This window comes from Tupaia chinensis, unplaced genomic scaffold, assembly GCF_000334495.1.
Source record: "Tupaia chinensis unplaced genomic scaffold, TupChi_1.0 Scaffold000294_1, whole genome shotgun sequence".
NCBI classification, from domain to species: Eukaryota; Metazoa; Chordata; class Mammalia; order Scandentia; family Tupaiidae; genus Tupaia; species Tupaia belangeri.
The window spans coordinates 538,982-557,042 of NW_006159779.1; the positions used below are offsets into that span (position 1 = coordinate 538,982).

The 18,061-nt window shown below is 51.1% G+C and overlaps 1 protein-coding gene across 1 annotated transcript in view; it reads right to left on the bottom strand.

Annotated features, from left to right (window-relative positions):
* Nucleotides 1–1,496: 1,496 nt before the first annotated feature.
* The window catches only part of SAMM50 (SAMM50 sorting and assembly machinery component), a 48,817-nt gene continuing 32,252 nt past the window's right edge, over nucleotides 1,497–18,061 (bottom strand). The window contains exons 12-15 of the mRNA XM_006150664.2: nucleotides 16,150–16,217; nucleotides 9,327–9,473; nucleotides 8,214–8,355; nucleotides 1,497–1,688 (exon numbers count right to left, since the gene is read on the bottom strand). Coding sequence (XP_006150726.1) covers nucleotides 1,643–1,688; nucleotides 8,214–8,355; nucleotides 9,327–9,473; nucleotides 16,150–16,217 — 403 coding nt within the window. The 3' untranslated portion in view covers nucleotides 1,497–1,642. The remainder of the gene's footprint in view (nucleotides 1,689–8,213; nucleotides 8,356–9,326; nucleotides 9,474–16,149; nucleotides 16,218–18,061) is intronic.

Here is an 18,061-nt window from a genome sequence, read left to right on the forward strand (position 1 = left end):
TTCCTGTTCTTTGTCCCTCTCTCCAGCAAGCACACATATACCTCCGGCAAACTGAAAAAAAATTCTCATGTGACTAATTAAGAGCATCCCAATAGTTGTTACTCTGAGGAACACTAGTTGTAAAAGGCAGAATAACGTCACCCCAAAACAGGCCCGTGTCCTAATCTCCAGGCCCAATGATATCCTCAATGGATGACAACGGGAACTACGATTACAGATGGGGGACCAGCTGATGGTGTAATGGCTATGTCGCTGGATTCCCATGTAGTTGATCACGGTTCGAATCCTGGACCCAGTGGCTTAAACTCACACCAGCCACGTGTGCGTGTGTGCCCAAGATCCCGAGGGGAGAATGGAGGAGAAGGGATTGTGGCGTGGCCATCCCTCCTTGGGGGGCGATTTTTCTCTTTCTGTCTCTCTCTTTCAGGCAAGTGCATGTGCCCTATAGCAAAAAAAAAAAAAAAAAAAAAAACTCTTCAGGAAAGAAAAAAGAGTACAGATGGAATTCAGGGTGCTGCTTAGCTCACCTTAAAATGGGATTATCCTGGGGCCAGCCTGTGGAATGGTGGTGCTTAAGGCACTGGATCCCACGTGGCCAACTCTCTGGCTGAGTCCCAGACCGGCAGCGTGAGAAACATGCTGAGTGTGACCATGCGTGCCCAAGATCTCGAGAGAATGGCAGCGGGACTGTGGCATGGCCATACTCTCCAGGGGTGCTCTCCCACCCGCCCCATCTCTGTAGTGAGCACATGCACTCTATAGCAAATTACTGAAACGAGACGATCCTGATGCCCAGTGGCCCACTGCCATCACAGGGGTCCTTAAATGAGGGCAGAGTCAGCATCGGGGAGACGGGGGATGCCAAGCTGCTGCTCTGACCAGAGGAAGGGCCGTCAGCCAAGGGATGTGGGTGCCTCCAGAACCCTGAGCCAGGACGGGTCCGCCCTTGGAGCCTCCAGAAGGAGCCAGTCCTGCGCCCCTGGATGGTGGCCCAATTGGGCCTGCCTTGGACTTCTGACCTCCAGACCACAGAGGTCAAATGTTCTCAGCCATTAGCTCGTGGTGACCTGTAAGCCGCACAGGCCCCAACGCACCGGTCCTGCCAACATGCATGCTGTCAGCGGTTGCCCCCCCTTTACCTCTGTGTCCCGAACGTTACACAGAATCCTCTCCCCCCAGACCACTCTGCATTTACACGACCAGACGCCCAGCACGGTGCTCCCAGCACCCACTGACATGGGGTCTCCTGGGGTCAGCAGTGCGTCAGGCCCAAGCACACACCCTCTACCCATGGCTGAGTCTGCTCAGCCAGAGGTCCCTCCCGCCCCCTGCTCTGCAGAGCACTCCTGCTTCGAGACGCGAAGAGTAGGGGAGAAGGAACCTGGAGGCTGTCCAGAAGGCCTGTCTCGGTCAGAGGGACACTCAGGGGGACACAGGCAGCTGGGAAAAGCTGGGAGACGCTCTGGGTGGCGAGCAAATCACAGCAGCGATGCAGCTGAGCATCCGTCTGTAAAATTTATTGACACGGCTTTCCCCAAGGACCGCTGTCAAAGACGCGCTCGGCTGCGTTGATGCAGAGACGACGTGTGGCTGGTGACGCACTGTTCCCCACGTCTCCGAGCTGCTCTGGAAGGTGCGACAGCTACAGGAACCTAATCCCAGCTCCAAACTGGACACCATCGCAGATCCTGAAAAACAAGGAGAAGTTAGACACAGCGGTCCCCCCACGCGCGCCCACCTCCTGGCAGCACTGCAGCAGCCCTGCCAGATTCAGGGGGACCCCTGCTCCTCCCCACCCTCGGCCTGCCTTCCCCCGTCTGCTGCCCAGCCTTGCCCAGCAGCCCACGAAAAAATCCACCTTTGAAGATGGAAAGGGAAAGAAATGGAGACACGAATCCCCCCAAACTGCTTCCTTCTCAGCCCTCTGTCCGCCAAGCCTGACAGGGAAGGTGGAGAGGGTAGGGAGGGAGGCAGAGAGCAGGAAGGTGGAAGACAGGGAGGCAGCAGCCCCTGAGCTGGCCTAGAGCCCAGAGGTCCCCACGGCAGACCCTACAGTCCCACAGCCTGCAGTCACCTCGGGACCCCGGGGGGGTTACCACAAAGGCTACACAAACTTATGGTGGGGACCGTGGGCTGGGAAGGGAGGTCTGGGAGGGGCGGTGGGCGGGTATGGAGTTACAGACAAGAGGGATGAGCTCCGGGTCCTCCTGCAGAGGAGACTCTAGGTCACTGTCAGTTTATTTTTATTCTTTCTTCTATGAGAGAGGAAGAAGGAGAGAGAAAAGGCACCCAGACAGGGTCTCTGTGCCGCGATGCACCCAGCCTCAGCCGATCGGGACCGTGGGAACGTACGCACACACCTCCAGTGTGCGGCCTTGGGACCGAGCCCAGCCCCTCCGCGGGGCACTGCAGGGTCGCGGTGCTGCACATGGTAGCTGGGCCACACCGTGCATTTCAAAATAGCCGCAAGAAAGATCTTGAATGCTCTCACTACAAAAAATGATAACCACCTGAGGTGACAGCCGTGCTGTGTATGACTGCTTACATGCAGCAGAGCCTCACACACGGCCCTGGGGCAGTGGGGAAGGCCTGTGCCATGGGAGCCAGATCGACACGGTGGGCAGAGTTTGAATCCTGGCCCAGGTGGCTTGAAAAACAAGCCAGGCATACATGTGTGTGTCTAAAGTCCTGACAGGAAAAAGGACCGCAGTGCGACCACACCCCACTAGGGAATGCTTTCTCTCCCCACCCCCCGTTTTAAAAAATCCCATTATGCCCCATAAATAGGTGCAATTATTTTTTAAATTCTTTAAAGAATTATTTTATTTAAATTTATTTATTTACTTATTTTACTTTGACTAGAGAGGGACAGAGAGAGAGAGAGAGAGAGTAAGAAAGCAAGCTGCCAGGACAAGGATTTGAACTATGGTCGGCCATATGGGAGTCCAGCACCCTTAACAACAATTACTATGTGTCAATTTAAAAACAAACATTAAAAAAAAGCGGTCATGTCGGTTGCAAGATGACCCGTATGCTGACACTTGGCAGGTGTGATTCCATGGCCACAGAGAACAGGGCCTACTTTTGGATGAGCAGACAAGCTCCAGCCAACAGCTGAGGGGTGACGGGACAGGGTGCACAGCTGAGGGGGGACAGGACAGGGCACACGGCTGAGGGGGAACGGGGCAGGGCACACGGCTGAGGGGGGACGGGGCAGGGCGCCCGGCTGGGGGGGGACGGGGCAGGGGGCCCGGCTGAGGGGCGACGGGGCAGGGTGCACGGCTGTGTGGCACACTGTGGCCAAGACGGCGAGGCTACACCCTGGCCCTCCGGTCACTGCTCAGCTGTGGCCTATGTGAGAGCAGGGCCAGGCCTGCACAGGTGGGATTAAGTTGGCCCACTTTGGGGTCCTGAACCTCCCTGGGGACATGACATACAGAGTCCCGACAACAGCCACCAGTGCACGATGGAACAAGAGCTTTTGAGGGCTGTGCGCAACTTCAAGAAAAGACCAGTGGACAGCGCCTTCACGCAGAAGAGAGCTGCCATTTCTCCCTCCCCACCCCGTGCCATCGGCAGACCTGACCAGGTGCAGCGTGGGACACCGGCAGGACGCCTTTCCTGCTCCCCTGACGCAGACGGAGACACCAGGCCGACGAGATTCAGGACAGACAACGGCTAAGGTGGCCTCGCCTTCTGCAGGATCAGGGCGCTGACCAGCCCAGGGCCTCCCCGGCAGCCCATACAGCCTTAAAAGGCAAAGACCGGGACCAGCAGATGGCATACTGGTTACATGCCAGACTCGCACACAGTCGATCCTGGTTTGAGTCCTGGACCCAGCAGCTTAACATTCACGCCGAATGTGTGTGCCTAAAACCCCAAGAAGGGAATGGAGGAGGACTGTGGTGTGGCCATCCCCTGGGGGCGAGAGGTCTTATTCTTTGTCTCTCTGGTCGATACATGTGCCCTATGGCAAAAATCTCCCTGAAAAGGGGGGCAAGAAACAAACTCGAAACTGCGACTGCATCTGGACCACTTGGCCAAGCCCAGGGCCAGATCAGACACAAAAACATTCACTATTTAGAAAAACATCTGATGATAAGCCACAGAGTAAAAACTAAGTCAAGCTCTTGGCTTAATTCAGACAAGAACCAGGTATTCCAATAAATGCTGGCTTGCGTCACCACAGAAAGAGGAAGCAACTTTATGAGAACAGGCTTATGTTTGGGGACCCCATAAACGTGTCACAGAAGAAAATGTCCACTATGGATCTCACAACAGCGCTGAAGTCGCACAGGCAGGCCGACTCGGGGAGCCTTGGCCGCCCTGGGACAGCCCCGAGAGCCCCCTTTCTGTGTGTTCTGTCTCCCACTGTCTCCCAGCCTGCCTTCTGGCTGCACTTGCACTCTCAGTACAGGCCCTCGGCCATCACCCACCCACTCACAGCCCCGAGCACCTATGGCCCTGCATGTCAGAGCACCCTAGACGACCTCACAAACACTAGGTGCGTGTGGACACGGGGAGACCGGCAGTGAACCAGGCAGGTCCGAGACTCAAGAGACCTTGGCATGGACGCAGGGGTGGGAGAGGAGGGCGAGTCAAACTCCAGACCCCCAGCGTGGCACTAAAGGCCCTCCTCTGACCCTCCTCCCCAGCCCTGGGCCTCCCATGCCTCCCTCAGGCTCCTTCGAAGCACCTCGCTCTGGCACTGCAGACTGGGCACCGTGGCATCCCACCTCCAGGGGAGACTCGGCTCAGGCACTGGCTCCCAGCGGCTCTGTCTTCCCCGTCCACTGGGAGTCCTGTTCTGGGCAGCCCGACTCATCACTGGGTCCCCAGAGACGGCACCCGTAAGCGGTGAGCGACAGAACGCGGTCAGGTCCGAGATGGCGGTGCACGAACCACTCTAATGGAAGACTTAGCAAACATTTCAGAACTGTTTCCATTTTGTAAAGGTCTGAAGTCCTAATTATAGAGCGCCTGCATCGACTGTGGGGAAAATCAATCTACGGAAGATTTCCACACACCTAAGTCCCAGTCTGTGGTTGTCTAATTTTAGAAATAAAGATTGATTTCTGGCAGCATCACTCAAACTCCACAAAACTGCACTTTTGACGGGAAAGCTTCAAACAAAGCCGCACTCGTGCGGGCGGCTCCACGCCCCAGGCGCCCCACCCACAGGCCCACAGGCCACTGCACACACGGCTCCAAGCACCGAGACGGAGGGGAGCCTGCCACGCTGGGCTTTTAGCATCTCGTGCTGGCAGGCCTCTTCCTTCCAGGAGAAAGCGCATTAGAAATTAATCTCTGAAACATATTTGTTGGATCTAGCCTGAAGAGAGAAAGGCAGTGAAAGGTAAATGGAACGCTCTCTGTGTTATCTGAGAAAGGGAAACCACACTGAGCTCGGCGGAGCGCTGACTTCTCAGAGCACACTGACACCCAGTGGCCACAAGCAGTACTGCAAGAACAAGGACAGAGATGGGTGTGGACATCCCCACCCAGTGCCCAGGTGGCAGTCCCCTGGAGCTGGGACGTCCATGATGGTGGGGGCAAGTCTGAAGTACAGGCCTGGGGCCACCCTAAAGGAAGGAGTCAGAATACCTTTGGCGGGGTCCCCGGGGATCCAGAAGAATGCTGCAGTTTGAGAGCACCACTCAGAACTCCCAGCACACTTAGCTAAGGTGGGGCAGGACCAGCAGCCCACCTCTGCTGCTACCTGCAGGATTCCAATACACACTTGGTTGGGGAGCCAGGGGACCTACGTTCCCATCTGTGGTGGGAATAGGGATTCATAGAAAGCAGCTTGCAAGACCAGCCTCATTTGCTAACTGTAAACTGTGAAGGATCATTGCTAAAAAGCTACCTAATGCATAATCTTGCTCTAAAATAAAAGGTGTTTTTCATGATTCACAATCTCCAAAATCGGGACACATCTTCCCGTCTATGGACTATCACCAAAAGCCAGTGGAGGCACAGAGGTGATGCGGAAAGGGAAGGAACTATGTTCTGCAGGACACAGGTCGCTTTCCGTGTGAAGACAGCTCTGCCAGCACAGAGGTGAGTGCAGGAGGGCAGTGGGCGCAGGAGGGCAGCGGGTGCAGGAGCACCGGCTCAGCAGGCGCACGAGAGCAGCGGGCACAGGAGCACCGGCTCTGGCTGCTGACGAAAGCCCAGGCGCACCTGTAGCGCTCTGCATGCATTAATTCACTCGGGCCTCAAACTGCGAAGTGGTCACATCACTGTCTACTGTCTGGATGTGGGAGCGGAGACCCAGAGAGGTTTAGTAACTCAGCCCAGGTGCCACAGCTAAGCAGAGCACCTGAGCTGGGCAGACAGCCTCCAGAGAACATCCCTGCAGAGGTCTGTGACGACCTCCTTCTGGCCTGCACGTGCGAAGGGCAGAGGTGGCATGGAGGGGAGCTGGTGGGGGTGAAGTGCAGCTACTGCTGCCGGTGACAAGTGACAATGCAAGAAGGCTCTGCTATCCCTGCAGGGCCAAAGCCCCTCGCACCCAAGACACAGCAGCTGCTCAGTGAGCCTCAGCGTGAGAGGAAGAGTAGGTTCCACAAGTCAGAGGCCTCTGGACGACAGGTGCTGGGCTGCTCTGTAATCACGTGTGGTCAGAAGCTGGCAACAGCGGCTCTCCTTTCCCAAGGCCACCACCCCACCCACTGGGGAGGGGAGGGGAGGGGAGGGGGTGGAAGGGAGAGGGGATAGGAGGGGCGAGCAGGAGAGGAGGTGTTGGGGGAGGGGGGACTGGCAAACCACACCTTCATGCCTGAGCCTGGGTTAGGACCCAAGGAGAGCACCACCTCGGTGACGGCACACAGGGACACAAAGTGAGCAGAAAAAGCGAAGCCGGGGGTCTGCGTATAGACATGACACTGGTGAGAGAGACGTCGACCTACCCCAACACGTCGGCCCGAGGTAGGCCTGTGGGAAGGGATTCCTTTGATGAGGGTGCGAGGGTGGCCCTCCATGGCGGGATGAGAGCCTGAGGAGGAGGCACACCGGAGCACACCGAGCACGGACCAGTGAAGGCTGCCGTCAGCAAGCCAGGGAGGGGGCCTTGCCAGGAGTGGGCTCTGCCGACTTGGTCTTGGACTTCCCACCTCCAGCTCCAAGAAAACATGCCTGCCGTCTAAGACACCTGCGTGGTCCTGCTCCGGCAGCCTGAGCTCCCAACACACGCCGTGGGGACTTTTCCAGAGACACTGAAAGCTTACACCACACACTTAAGAGGTGGGATTAGTTTCCACTGTCAGCAGCCCTAACTCTATCCACCATGTCACGCGTAGCAAACCTTGTCTCAATGGAGAAAGACCGAGAGGCGGGCTGCACAACAGGTGCTCAAGAGTGAGCCCTCCACGGCCCGCTCCGACCTCTAGCCTGGCCTGCAAAGTGAAGCCCCGGGAACGCCGCAATCCCTCTAGCAGCAGGACGAGCGTGCCTGGCCGACGCCTCCAGCCAGCCCTCCTGAGGGAGTCCTGCTACCCGGGGACCAGTAAGCAGGATGGCTCTGAGGGAGGGGAGGGGCGCTGCACATGTTCTCCTCCGCACTGGACGTGGGGTGCCCAGTGGTGTATTCTCACTCTTTTGCTACCCATTCATTTCTCTTAAATATTCTTTAATTGCAAGAGGGCACACGCGCCAAGACACAGAGACACAAGGAGAGAGTTCCCCTCGATGGGGCATGCCATGCTGCAGTCCCTTTCCCCGCCGTCCCCCCGCCCCAATCAGGACTGGGGCACTCAGGCACACGTGCCAGGGCCAGGACTCGAACTCAGGCTCTCTACAGGCAGCACTTAACAGCTATGCCCCAGGACCGGCCCACTTGCAGAATCTTTTTTTTTTGGAGAGGTTTTTGCTATAGGGTGCGTGCGCTCACCAGAGAGAGAGAGAGAGAGACAGAGGACAGAAAACGAGAAATCACCACCCAGGGGGATGGTCACGCCACAATCCCTTCTCCTCCATGCTCCTCTCGGGATCTTGGGCACGCACGCACACGTGCCGGGCATGAGCTTAAGCCACCGGGTCCAAGACTCACACCACGGTCGACTACATGGGAGTCCAGCGACATAGTCATTACACTAACTGCTGGTCCCCCAGTCGCAGAATCTTGAACCCTAATAGCCACTGATGACACGATTAACCATGTCCAACACAGAACGCGGTGGGGGAGTGGGGCTGGGAAGCCCTCCCGGCATTACCTGTCGCCACCCTGCACGCCCATGGGGATGCAGTAATTGAGCTCCAGCCGAGCGATGTTGCCGAGCCTCAGGACGATCCCAGCACCGTAAGACCAGCGGATGCACTCGGCCAGCTTACGAATGTGGGCTTTCGGGCCCTCCCCTGGAAGAGAGACAGACGTGTGAGCCCGATGTGGATGCCGTCCTCAGGCCGTGTGGCCCTCGCTCCTGCTGGGCCCTGAGACGTTCCAGGAAAACACGCCATGTGATCAGGACCCCAATGTGGCGTCTTCTGCTCTCTCTGCCTAAGACGGCTTTTCCCAACCCCTGACCACCCCACATCTTCAGCTCAGGGCCTGACCTTCTAGGAAGCCTTCCGGGTACCTCTAGCTAGATACATTTGCTGCTCCTTGAAGTAAAGACCCCATTCTACTCTGCAGCCATCGCAGCTGGCATACAGCAAGTGCTCCAGAAACGTCTGCTGAATAAATGAATAAACAGCTCTTTCTTCGTAAGGCGGCATCAGGTGACTAATTCTCTTTCTTCTGTTTCTTTTTGCTACAGAGTGTGTTAGGGAAAGTGAGAAAGCACCCCTCGAGGGGATGGCCACACTGCAATCCCTCTCCTCTCAGGAGAGGGATTTGGGCACACACACACATGCCTGTCCTGTTTTTCAAGCTCCCAGGTCTGGGATTTAAACCATGCAGTCGGCTATGTGGGATCCAGCCACCTTAACCACAGCACCACTGACTGGCCGTAGGAATGTCTTTAAATTTAAAGACAATATAATCTAAAAAGACAGACACCTCCTTGGGTACTGTGCCTTTTCTTTTTTTTTTTTAGGTTTTTGCCATAGGGCATGTGTGCTTGCTGGAGAGAGACAGACGGAGACAGTGAGAAGAAAAGTGAGGAATCACCTCCCGGGAGGATGGCTACACTGCAATCCCTTCTCCATTCTCCTCCTGGGATTCTGGGCACACACACACGTGCACCTGGTATGATTCTCAGCCACCAGGTCCAGGATGGCCGTGTGGGAATCCAGTGCCCCAACTACCACGCCACCCGCTGGCCCTCGTACTGTGCTCGTAAACAGAAAAACAAGTGTAACAGTTTCTTTAGTAGTTTGAGTCTCACCGTAGTTGAGGTTGCAGAGGTTCCCTGCGTTGAGAAAAAAGTGTGTTCTGAAAAGTTCTCCGAAGCCGCCCTGGCCGGGCCGGAAAGGCAGCGGGGTGTACAGGTGCAGGCCGCCGGCCCAGTATGCTTCTCCGCCCAGGTAGTCTCCTAAGCAGGAAGGGCACAGAGGGCAAGAACAGAACCGGTCAGTGACAGGGAAAACCACGCCAGCTCTCTACATCCTAGAAGAAGGTTTACATCATGCGTGACATGGTGCTCAAGTTCTACGAGCAGTTGTTCATCTACCCGATACTGCTGGCCTCATTTAAATAACCCTCTTTCTCTGGGTTTGTTTTACAATTGGATTTAAACACGGGGTGGGGGAGGCATCAGTGTAATTCAGGAAAAATATGAACTCCATCATTTACCCTACCTATACAATGCTAGAAACAAGTGACTCGTGGCAACCACTTTATCCACGACTACAGATTGCCAAATTGCTTCCACTGGCAAATAAACTGCATTATTTTCACAATGTTCAGGACCACAATACAGAGAGATGAAATGCAGGAAACGTCTCTGCCGTTTCTGGAACGGCTGCCCGGCCAACTACGCAGAGGCAAGGGACTACACCCTCTGCATAGGCAGACGCGCCCGGCTGAGTCCTAGCGGGAAGAGTCCATGCAGCTCAGGTCCACTGGGGTTTGTGCGTTTCAGACAGACATTACTTTAGCTGAGGTTCCAGACGGCCCACTGAGAGCGCACATTCGCATTATCTCTAAACACTCCTACCCTCTCCACTGTAACTATAAGTAGCCTGTCATTAAAGTGACCACAGAAACTTCTGCTACCCTAATTATACCTTGTTGCAAAACACCATTCGGAAGCGCTTCAGCCTCTCTAATACAAAAGGACCCACACGAAAAAGAAAAATACTCAACAGTGAACTACTCGTTCACTTAAAGACTCCACTACATCCTTAATCCTTTTCCATATTCAATTTCTTTGCCATAGGGCATGTGTGTTCACCAGAGAGAGAAAGAGAAGCATAGAGACGGTGAGAAATCAGCCCCAGAGGGACGGCACATCACAGTCCTTTCTCTTTCATTCCTCCTCTTGGGATTCTGGGCATGTATGCACATGTATCCAGCATGATTTTCAAGGCGACAGGCCCGGGACTCAAACCACGGTCAACCATGTAAGAGTCCAGCACCTTAGCCACTACACCACCTGCTAAAGTTCTAAAGGAAAACAACTGACAAACAAATTACAGAAGATAAAGTTCATTTTAATTTCCCAGAAACTGCCGTACTGCTCTTTTTAAAAACTTATTTTATTCTTATCATAAAAGTAATATACTCATTGTAGAAAATTTGATAAACCGGGACCAGCAAATGGTGAAATGGCTATGTTGCTGCATCCCATGTAGTCACGGATATAGTGGCTTAAACTCATTCCAGGTGCGTGTGCGTGTGTGCCCAAGATCCTGAGAGGAGAATGAAAGAGAAGGGATTGCGTCATGGCCATCCCCCCCGGGGGGGTGATTTCTCACTTTCTATCTCTTTCTGGTGAGCACACATGCCCTATAGCAAAAACCTCTCCAAAAAAAAGAAAAAGAAAATTTGATAAACCTAGGAAATTAGAAAAAAATTAAAATCTTTTTTTTTTTTTTTCTGAGCGATTTTTGCTATAGGGTGCGTGTACTCACTGGAGAGATAGAGATAGAAAGTGAGAAATCACCCCTTGAGGGGATAGCCATGCTGCAATCCCTTCTCCTCCATTCTCCTCTCAGGATTTTGGGCATGTATGCATATGCACATGGCGTGAGTTTTTTGTTTTTGTTTTTTTTTTAACTTTTTATTTATTATTTATTCATTTGTTTATTTCAGTTTGACCAGAGAGGGACAGAGTGAGAGAGAGGGAGAGAGAGTGAGAAAGCAAGCTGCCAGGTCCAGGACTTGAACCACGGTCGGCCATGTGGGAATCCAGTGCCTTTAACCACCATGCCACCTGCCGGCCCCTCACATGGCGTGAGTTTTAAGCTGCCGGGTCCAGGACTCGAACCGCAGTCGACTATGTGGGAGTCCAGCAATGTAACCATTATGCCATCTGCTGGTCCCCCTAAATTAAAATCTTTTAATTTCTGCCATTTGAAACTAACCGGCCAACATCCTGGTGCTCCCTGCCCAGTGAATTGTAACACATACTGTATAATTAAATGGCGAGTGAGAGTCTCACTTCACAGTTCTGCATTTTCTTCAGTTTAATACAAGAACTTTCTCCTAAGACTTAATTATACTCCTTGAAAACATGGTTTTTATGCCTGAATAATAACACGAGTGTACCCAGATGTAATGGCCTATTTCTCTTCTATTATCAGACTAGCTCCTAACTTTGTCGTGGACGCTGGCCTACGACGAGTCTCCTCGCACTCACATTGTTTTAAACTCCTACGTAAGTACGATGTGCAAGCAGAGCACGACGCCCTAGGTTACAACGCAGTTAATTTCCACACACGGAGCACGCCTCTAGAGTGGGTCCGGGATTGAGATGTGACATGCCCAGTCCCCGAAGGCCTGGTTCTCCCCCTCCCCCAGCCAGGCCTGCCCTAAGCTCTAACCACAGAGGGCTTCGTGCACCTCCACACTGCGTTTACAGATCACGCAGTGCGCGTTCCTCCGGTCGAGGTCTCTGCGACTCGGCCATGCCATCATTCAGCCAGGGCTGTGACTGGCTCTTCCTGGCTCTAACGTGAAGACAGCATTAATCACCTGCCCATTCTATGACTGGGCCAATTAATACAAACCCTGCACATGCAGAGGGGATGTCGACAAGTTTGTGGAAGTGGATTCAAGTATGAGTTTCTCTTGGTACCCAAACTCTGAAAGCCATGTATTCTTCATAATACACATCCGTGAACTTCTTAGACATGCAAGTATAGATGGTTAAGGCTTCTACACATCGAATTGCTTGCACAAAATGGTAGGGCAATTCACACCCTTGTCCACAGAATCTCACCAATTGCCCCTCTGACTGGTAGTAAGTGCATTATCACTGTATTTACTTCTCAGGCCCATGAAGATTGCTGAACTTACACAGTCAACGTCATACTTCTAATAAAACAAGTTAACATGAAACTACCCAAAAAGTGTTATTTTTCTAAGAAATGATACTGCAATCAAGTACTCTAAAAAGTGAAAAAAAATAACTTATACCATGTAGAGAAATCTAGAGCGCAGGAATCAGCAGTTGCTGTAATGGCTATGTCGCTGGACTCCCATGTAGTCGGCTGCGGTTTGAGTCCTGGACCCGATGGCTAAAACTCAAGCCAGGCGCATGCGTGTGCGTGCCCAAGATCCCAAGAGAAGAATGGAGGAGAAGGGATTGCAGCGTGGCATCCCCTCTGGGGGGTGATTTTTCGCTATCTCTCTGTCTCTTTCTGGTAGCAAAAACTTGTCCAAAAAAAGGAAAAGAAAAGAAATCTAGAGCATAGGGTCCAGCAGATGGTTTGGTGGTTCATGCAGCTGGATCCCACATGGCTGACCATGGTTTAAGTCCTGGAACCGGTGGCTTGAAAAACATATCGGGCGTGTGCATGTGTGCCCAAAATCCCAAGAAGAGAACGGAGGGGAAGGGACTGCAGTGGCCATTCCCCTAAGGGGTGGTTTCTCACTTTTCCTCTCCCTGTCTGTCTCTCTCTGATGAGCACACTGCTCTAGAGCAAACTTTATAAAAAAGAAAGAACAATGTAAAGAGTGTAGTCATTGTTTATCACCATATAAAAATGGAAGCAACAAAGACACCACAAGACCCTGTTGTACAAACACAAAGCTCCAATTCCTTTCATCTAGCAATTTCACATCTAGAACTTCAAGGTAAAACACACAGGTAAACGCAAAAACTCAGTCAGAAGGCATAAATTCTCTTAAATACAAAAAAGACTGGGACCAGTAGATGGCAGAATGGTTACATCACTGTCACTGGACTCTCACGTGGTCAACTACGGTTCACGGCACGGGCCCAGTGGCTTCCAACTCATGCCAGGAGCATGTGCATGTGTGCCCAAATCCCAAGAGGGGAATGAAGGAGAAGGGATTGGGACATGGCCACCCCCCAGGGGGTGATTTCTCACTTTCTGTCTGTCTTTCCAGAGAGAACACACACTCTATAGCAAAAATCTCTCTCGAATAAAGACTAATTGGCCAAAACTTGGAATTTGGTTTTCCAAACTAATCTACGTCAACAAGACAAAATAATGCAACTGTTGAAAATGCTCATTTCTCTCCCTCCTCCAACACTGGAGGGAATGTGAAATGCTACAGCTGTTTGGGAAGCTTATGTGCCAGTTTCTCATAAAGCAGGCATCCTTGGGACCAGCAGATGGCATAGCAGTTATGTCACTGGACTCCCACATGGTCGACCACACTTCAAGTCCTGGACCTGGTGGCTTGAAACTCACGCTGGGCACATGTGCGTGAGTGCCCAAGATATTGGGAGGAGAATGGAGGAGAGGGGACTACAGTGTGGCCATCCCCTCAGAGGGTGATTTCTCACTTTCCCTCTCACTGTCTCTTGTCTCTCTATCTGGCAAGCACACTCCCCCTAAGGCAAAAACCTCTACAGATAAATAAATGTACGTATGTATGTATTTATGTATTTAGGCATGCTCTTAAAACATGATCGAGCAACTGTGCCCCTTGGTATTTACCCAACTGCTCTGAAAACTTATGTCCACACAAAAACCACCCATGACTTACAGAACAGATGCTTTACTCCTGACAGCTGAACAATGGAAGCAGCCCAGAGGCCCTCTGACAGGCGCAGGGATGAGCAAGCTGTGGTATATCCATACAGTGCAATATTATTTGCATTAAAAAGAAATGAGCTCTCTGGGGGACCAGCAGTTAGCGTAATGGCTATGTCGCTGGACTCCAACGTAGTCGACCGTGGTTCGCGTCCCAGACCTGGTGGCTTAAACTCACGCCGGGCGCATATGCGTGCATGCCCAAGATCATGAGAGGAGAATGGAGGAGAAGGGATTGCGGCGTGGCCATCCCCTCTGGGGGGTGATTTCTCGCTTTCTGTCTCTCTGTCTCTGTCTGTCTGTCTGGCAAGTGCGCGAGCCCTGTGCCCTATAGCAAAAACCTCTCCAAAAAAAAAAAAAAAAGAAAAGAAATGAGCTCACAAGTCTGAAAAAGACATGGCAGAACTTAAATGCATATTACTACATAAAAGCCAGTCTCAAATGCTACATACTGTATGATTCCCACTCTTTGACATTCTGGAAAAGGCAAAACAATAGAGAGAATAAAAAGATCTGTGGATAGATCAATAGACAGTAAAAAGACCGGCTGCAGTGGCACACAGAGAGCTCCACCACCTGGGAGACTGGAGGGTACACGGCGGCCCACGTGCAGTTCCCAGGCCACCCTGAACATGCTGAGCATGGCTGTGCAACCCCAGCTTAATGGGAGGCTGGGGCAGAAGGGTCACAACACTGCAAGATCCTCAAAAATATCTCTGTCTCCTTCCCTTTTCCTCTCTCTCACCCTCTCCCTCACAAAATTTTTTTAAAAAAGAAAAGAAAAATGGGGGGGGGGGCGGCAGGTGGTTAAGGGTACTGGACTCCCACATGGCTGACAGCAGTTCAAGTCCCAGACCTGGCAGCTTGCTTTCTCACTTTCTCTCTCTTTCACTTTCTCTCTCTTTCCCCCTCCCTCATCAAATTTAAATAAATAAGTAAATAAAAGTTAATAAAATAATTCTTTAAGAAAAGAAAAAAGATGTGGAGCTGGCAATAGTCTGGTGGGAAGAAGGGAAGGGTAACGGGGTGGAGCCAGGGGTTTTCGGTGGTGAAGTGACTCTGCGATACTGCGACAGTGGACACGCCACCTGCATTCATCAGGGCCACACGAGGCCACCACCGAGGGAGCCACTGGCTGAGCCACAGACGAGCAGTCGTATTCAGACTGAGTCAGCAAGGGTGACAGCCATGGCACGCTAAAGCCAGGTGCTGATAACAGGAAGCTACGGGGTGGTCACGGCAACTCTGCATTTTCTGCTCAATTTTTTTGCAAACCTGAAACTGCTCTAAAAATTAAAGTCTAGTAATTAGAATACAATTATAGTATGTCATTAAGATGAAATATGCAGCTGTTAAAAATTAGAAAGTACTGGGACCAGCAGTTAGCGTAATGGATATGTCACTGGACTTGCATGTAGTCGACCGCAGTTCGAGTCCCAGACCTGGTGACTTAAACTCACGCCGGGTGCGTGTGCGTGCGTGCCCAAGATCCCGAGAGGAGAATGGAGGAGAAGGGATTGCGGCATGACCATCCCCCCTGTGGGGTGATTTCTCACTTTCTATTTCTCTGTCTCTCTCTGTCTTTCTGGCAAGTGCGCCTGCCTATAGCAAAAACCTCTCCAAAAAAAAGAAAAAATTAAAAAGTACTTATTCCATCAAAATGTGCTATTATGTGATTAGGAGGGGTTGGGGGGAGAAACGGGTTAAAACATAGCAAGCAAACAAAACAAAACAGAACATGGTGTCATCTACAGGTAAAGCCTACAGGGACCACACAGCCGAACGTGCGTTCAGGCGTGCTTCTCCAGGCATGGTGGGGCTGCAAGTCATTCTCACATATTTTTTGCTTAAATAAATTCCTCATTTTTCCATAGCTCTCTATAAATACCCCACCCCTGCCAAGTGACGGATTCCGTGAGGGGCCAATCTGATCGCTGGGAGATATGAGCACTGCTCATCGCTGTGGTTTAAACAAATATGGGGTTTGAGAATTAGCGCTGACCCCTTCTCAGCTAGGGAACCCCTGGGGCAACGACAGACCTTCGCTCTGTGGCCCGATGCTGTGCATGCTGAATCCACGGACACTCGTTGGCCCCCCCAGGTAGAACCTAAGAGAAAAGGGAACGTGTCAGAGGAAAGTCATCAGTGAAAGCAACAGTCCACCAAAAGCAGAGGAGACGCACTCGCCACTCCTGACACCAGCTTACTGACATCTTCCTCGCAGGGCGGAACACTTCAGAAAGGTCTGGAAGGCTCACACGGGCACGGCAACTTTCACAAAAACCTAAACTTTGTTTTTAATTGCTAGAGGGCGGATGTGCTTGTGCTCACTCTGCCATCCCCTCTCATCCCTCCCCATTCCCACATGTGCCTGGCATGTTTTTTAAGCTGGGGCTGGGATTCGAACCACAGTGAGCCAGTGGGGTCTGGTTCCCTTAATGACTAGACTACAATGCTGGCTTACAAATCTAAACTTCTAATCCAACCTATATTTCTTCATACCCAGGCCCAGCCCTGAGCTGTGGGTGATAGTGCCAGCCCACTCCTTTTTTGAAAACGGTGAATCGCACATATTCTCCTGAAAGAACCCTCACGATCCAGGAAGCATGTGTCAGCAGGTGGAAGGCTCTTGCCCTCCCACTCCCATCTGCCAGGGTACCATGTTGGTGGCTGACTTTCCAGACCCACTGTGCGGCACCCACCAACACACATGCCCACTGGAGGGTGCCCCCTCCTTAGAAAGGAATCAATGAATATATTCATGTGCAAATTTTAGTTTATGGACTACTATCTCATTGTTTCTAATAATTACATAGTATTCCTTTAGAACGGCTTTACTAGAATTTCATCATTTCTATAGACTTATATAAGGCAGTTTTTATCACTAATGCTACAATGGGCATCTCTGCACATAAATTTTTGCTGTCTTATAAAACTCTCTTAGTAAATTAAGATTGATGGAACTAGAACTTGTTAGGTCCCAGAGTTTATAAATTTAAAAATTTTAGACTTCCAAACTGCCAGCTAAAAAGGCTAAACCAGCTTCATCTAAAACATTTTAGGGCCAACAGGTGGTGTGGTGGTTAAGGCGCTGGATTCCCATATGGCCGACTAGGGTTCAAGTCCTGGACCTGGTGGCTTGGAAATCATGACAAGCCTGTGTGCAGGCACGCCCAAACTCCTGAGAGGAGACTGGAGAAGGGACTGCAGCATGGCCAGCCCCCTGCGAGGGTGATTGTTCACTTGCCCACTCTCTGTATCTCTCTCTGGTCTGCACACATGCCCTATGCAAAAACCAACAGCAAGTAAATAAATACATAAAACATTTGAACTGATGCAATATAAACTGCTATAAGCTCTCTAAAAAACAAGACCTCTATAAGCATTAGGATGCCTTGAAAGACTTTCCGAATCTTACTTTGAGACAGTAATTCCACATTTAGAAATTTCTTCTCAGAAAATAAAAATAAACAAATTATTTATAGTTACCCTTTAAAAATTACTTTAAAAGTCACCAAGTTAGAAATAACTGAAATATCTAAAAATGAAGAAAGCCAAAAGGTTACAGTATCCAAGTAATAACACACTACGTGTCATTAAAATGCTGAATCTGTCATGACTTGTGAATGATTATAATTTCTATAAACTTTTTAAGAGCACAGAGAACACCAAAGTGCACATAAAATCCCATACATTAACTTTACACCAGCAATTTACACACATGCAGACACACATCCACGGTGTAGACTAAGGAATAAGTGCCAATGTTGAGTCTACTTATTAGAGTAGGACTGAATTTTTGTACTTCCTTAAATGTTTCTATATGTTTATATTTCTACTGCAAGTATGAACTATATTCTTTCATAATTGAAAGGAAATAATAATAATCTTTTCATGACCATAAACCACCCAACAAAAAGTAAAAATACTATGCAGTATATATTGAATTTTG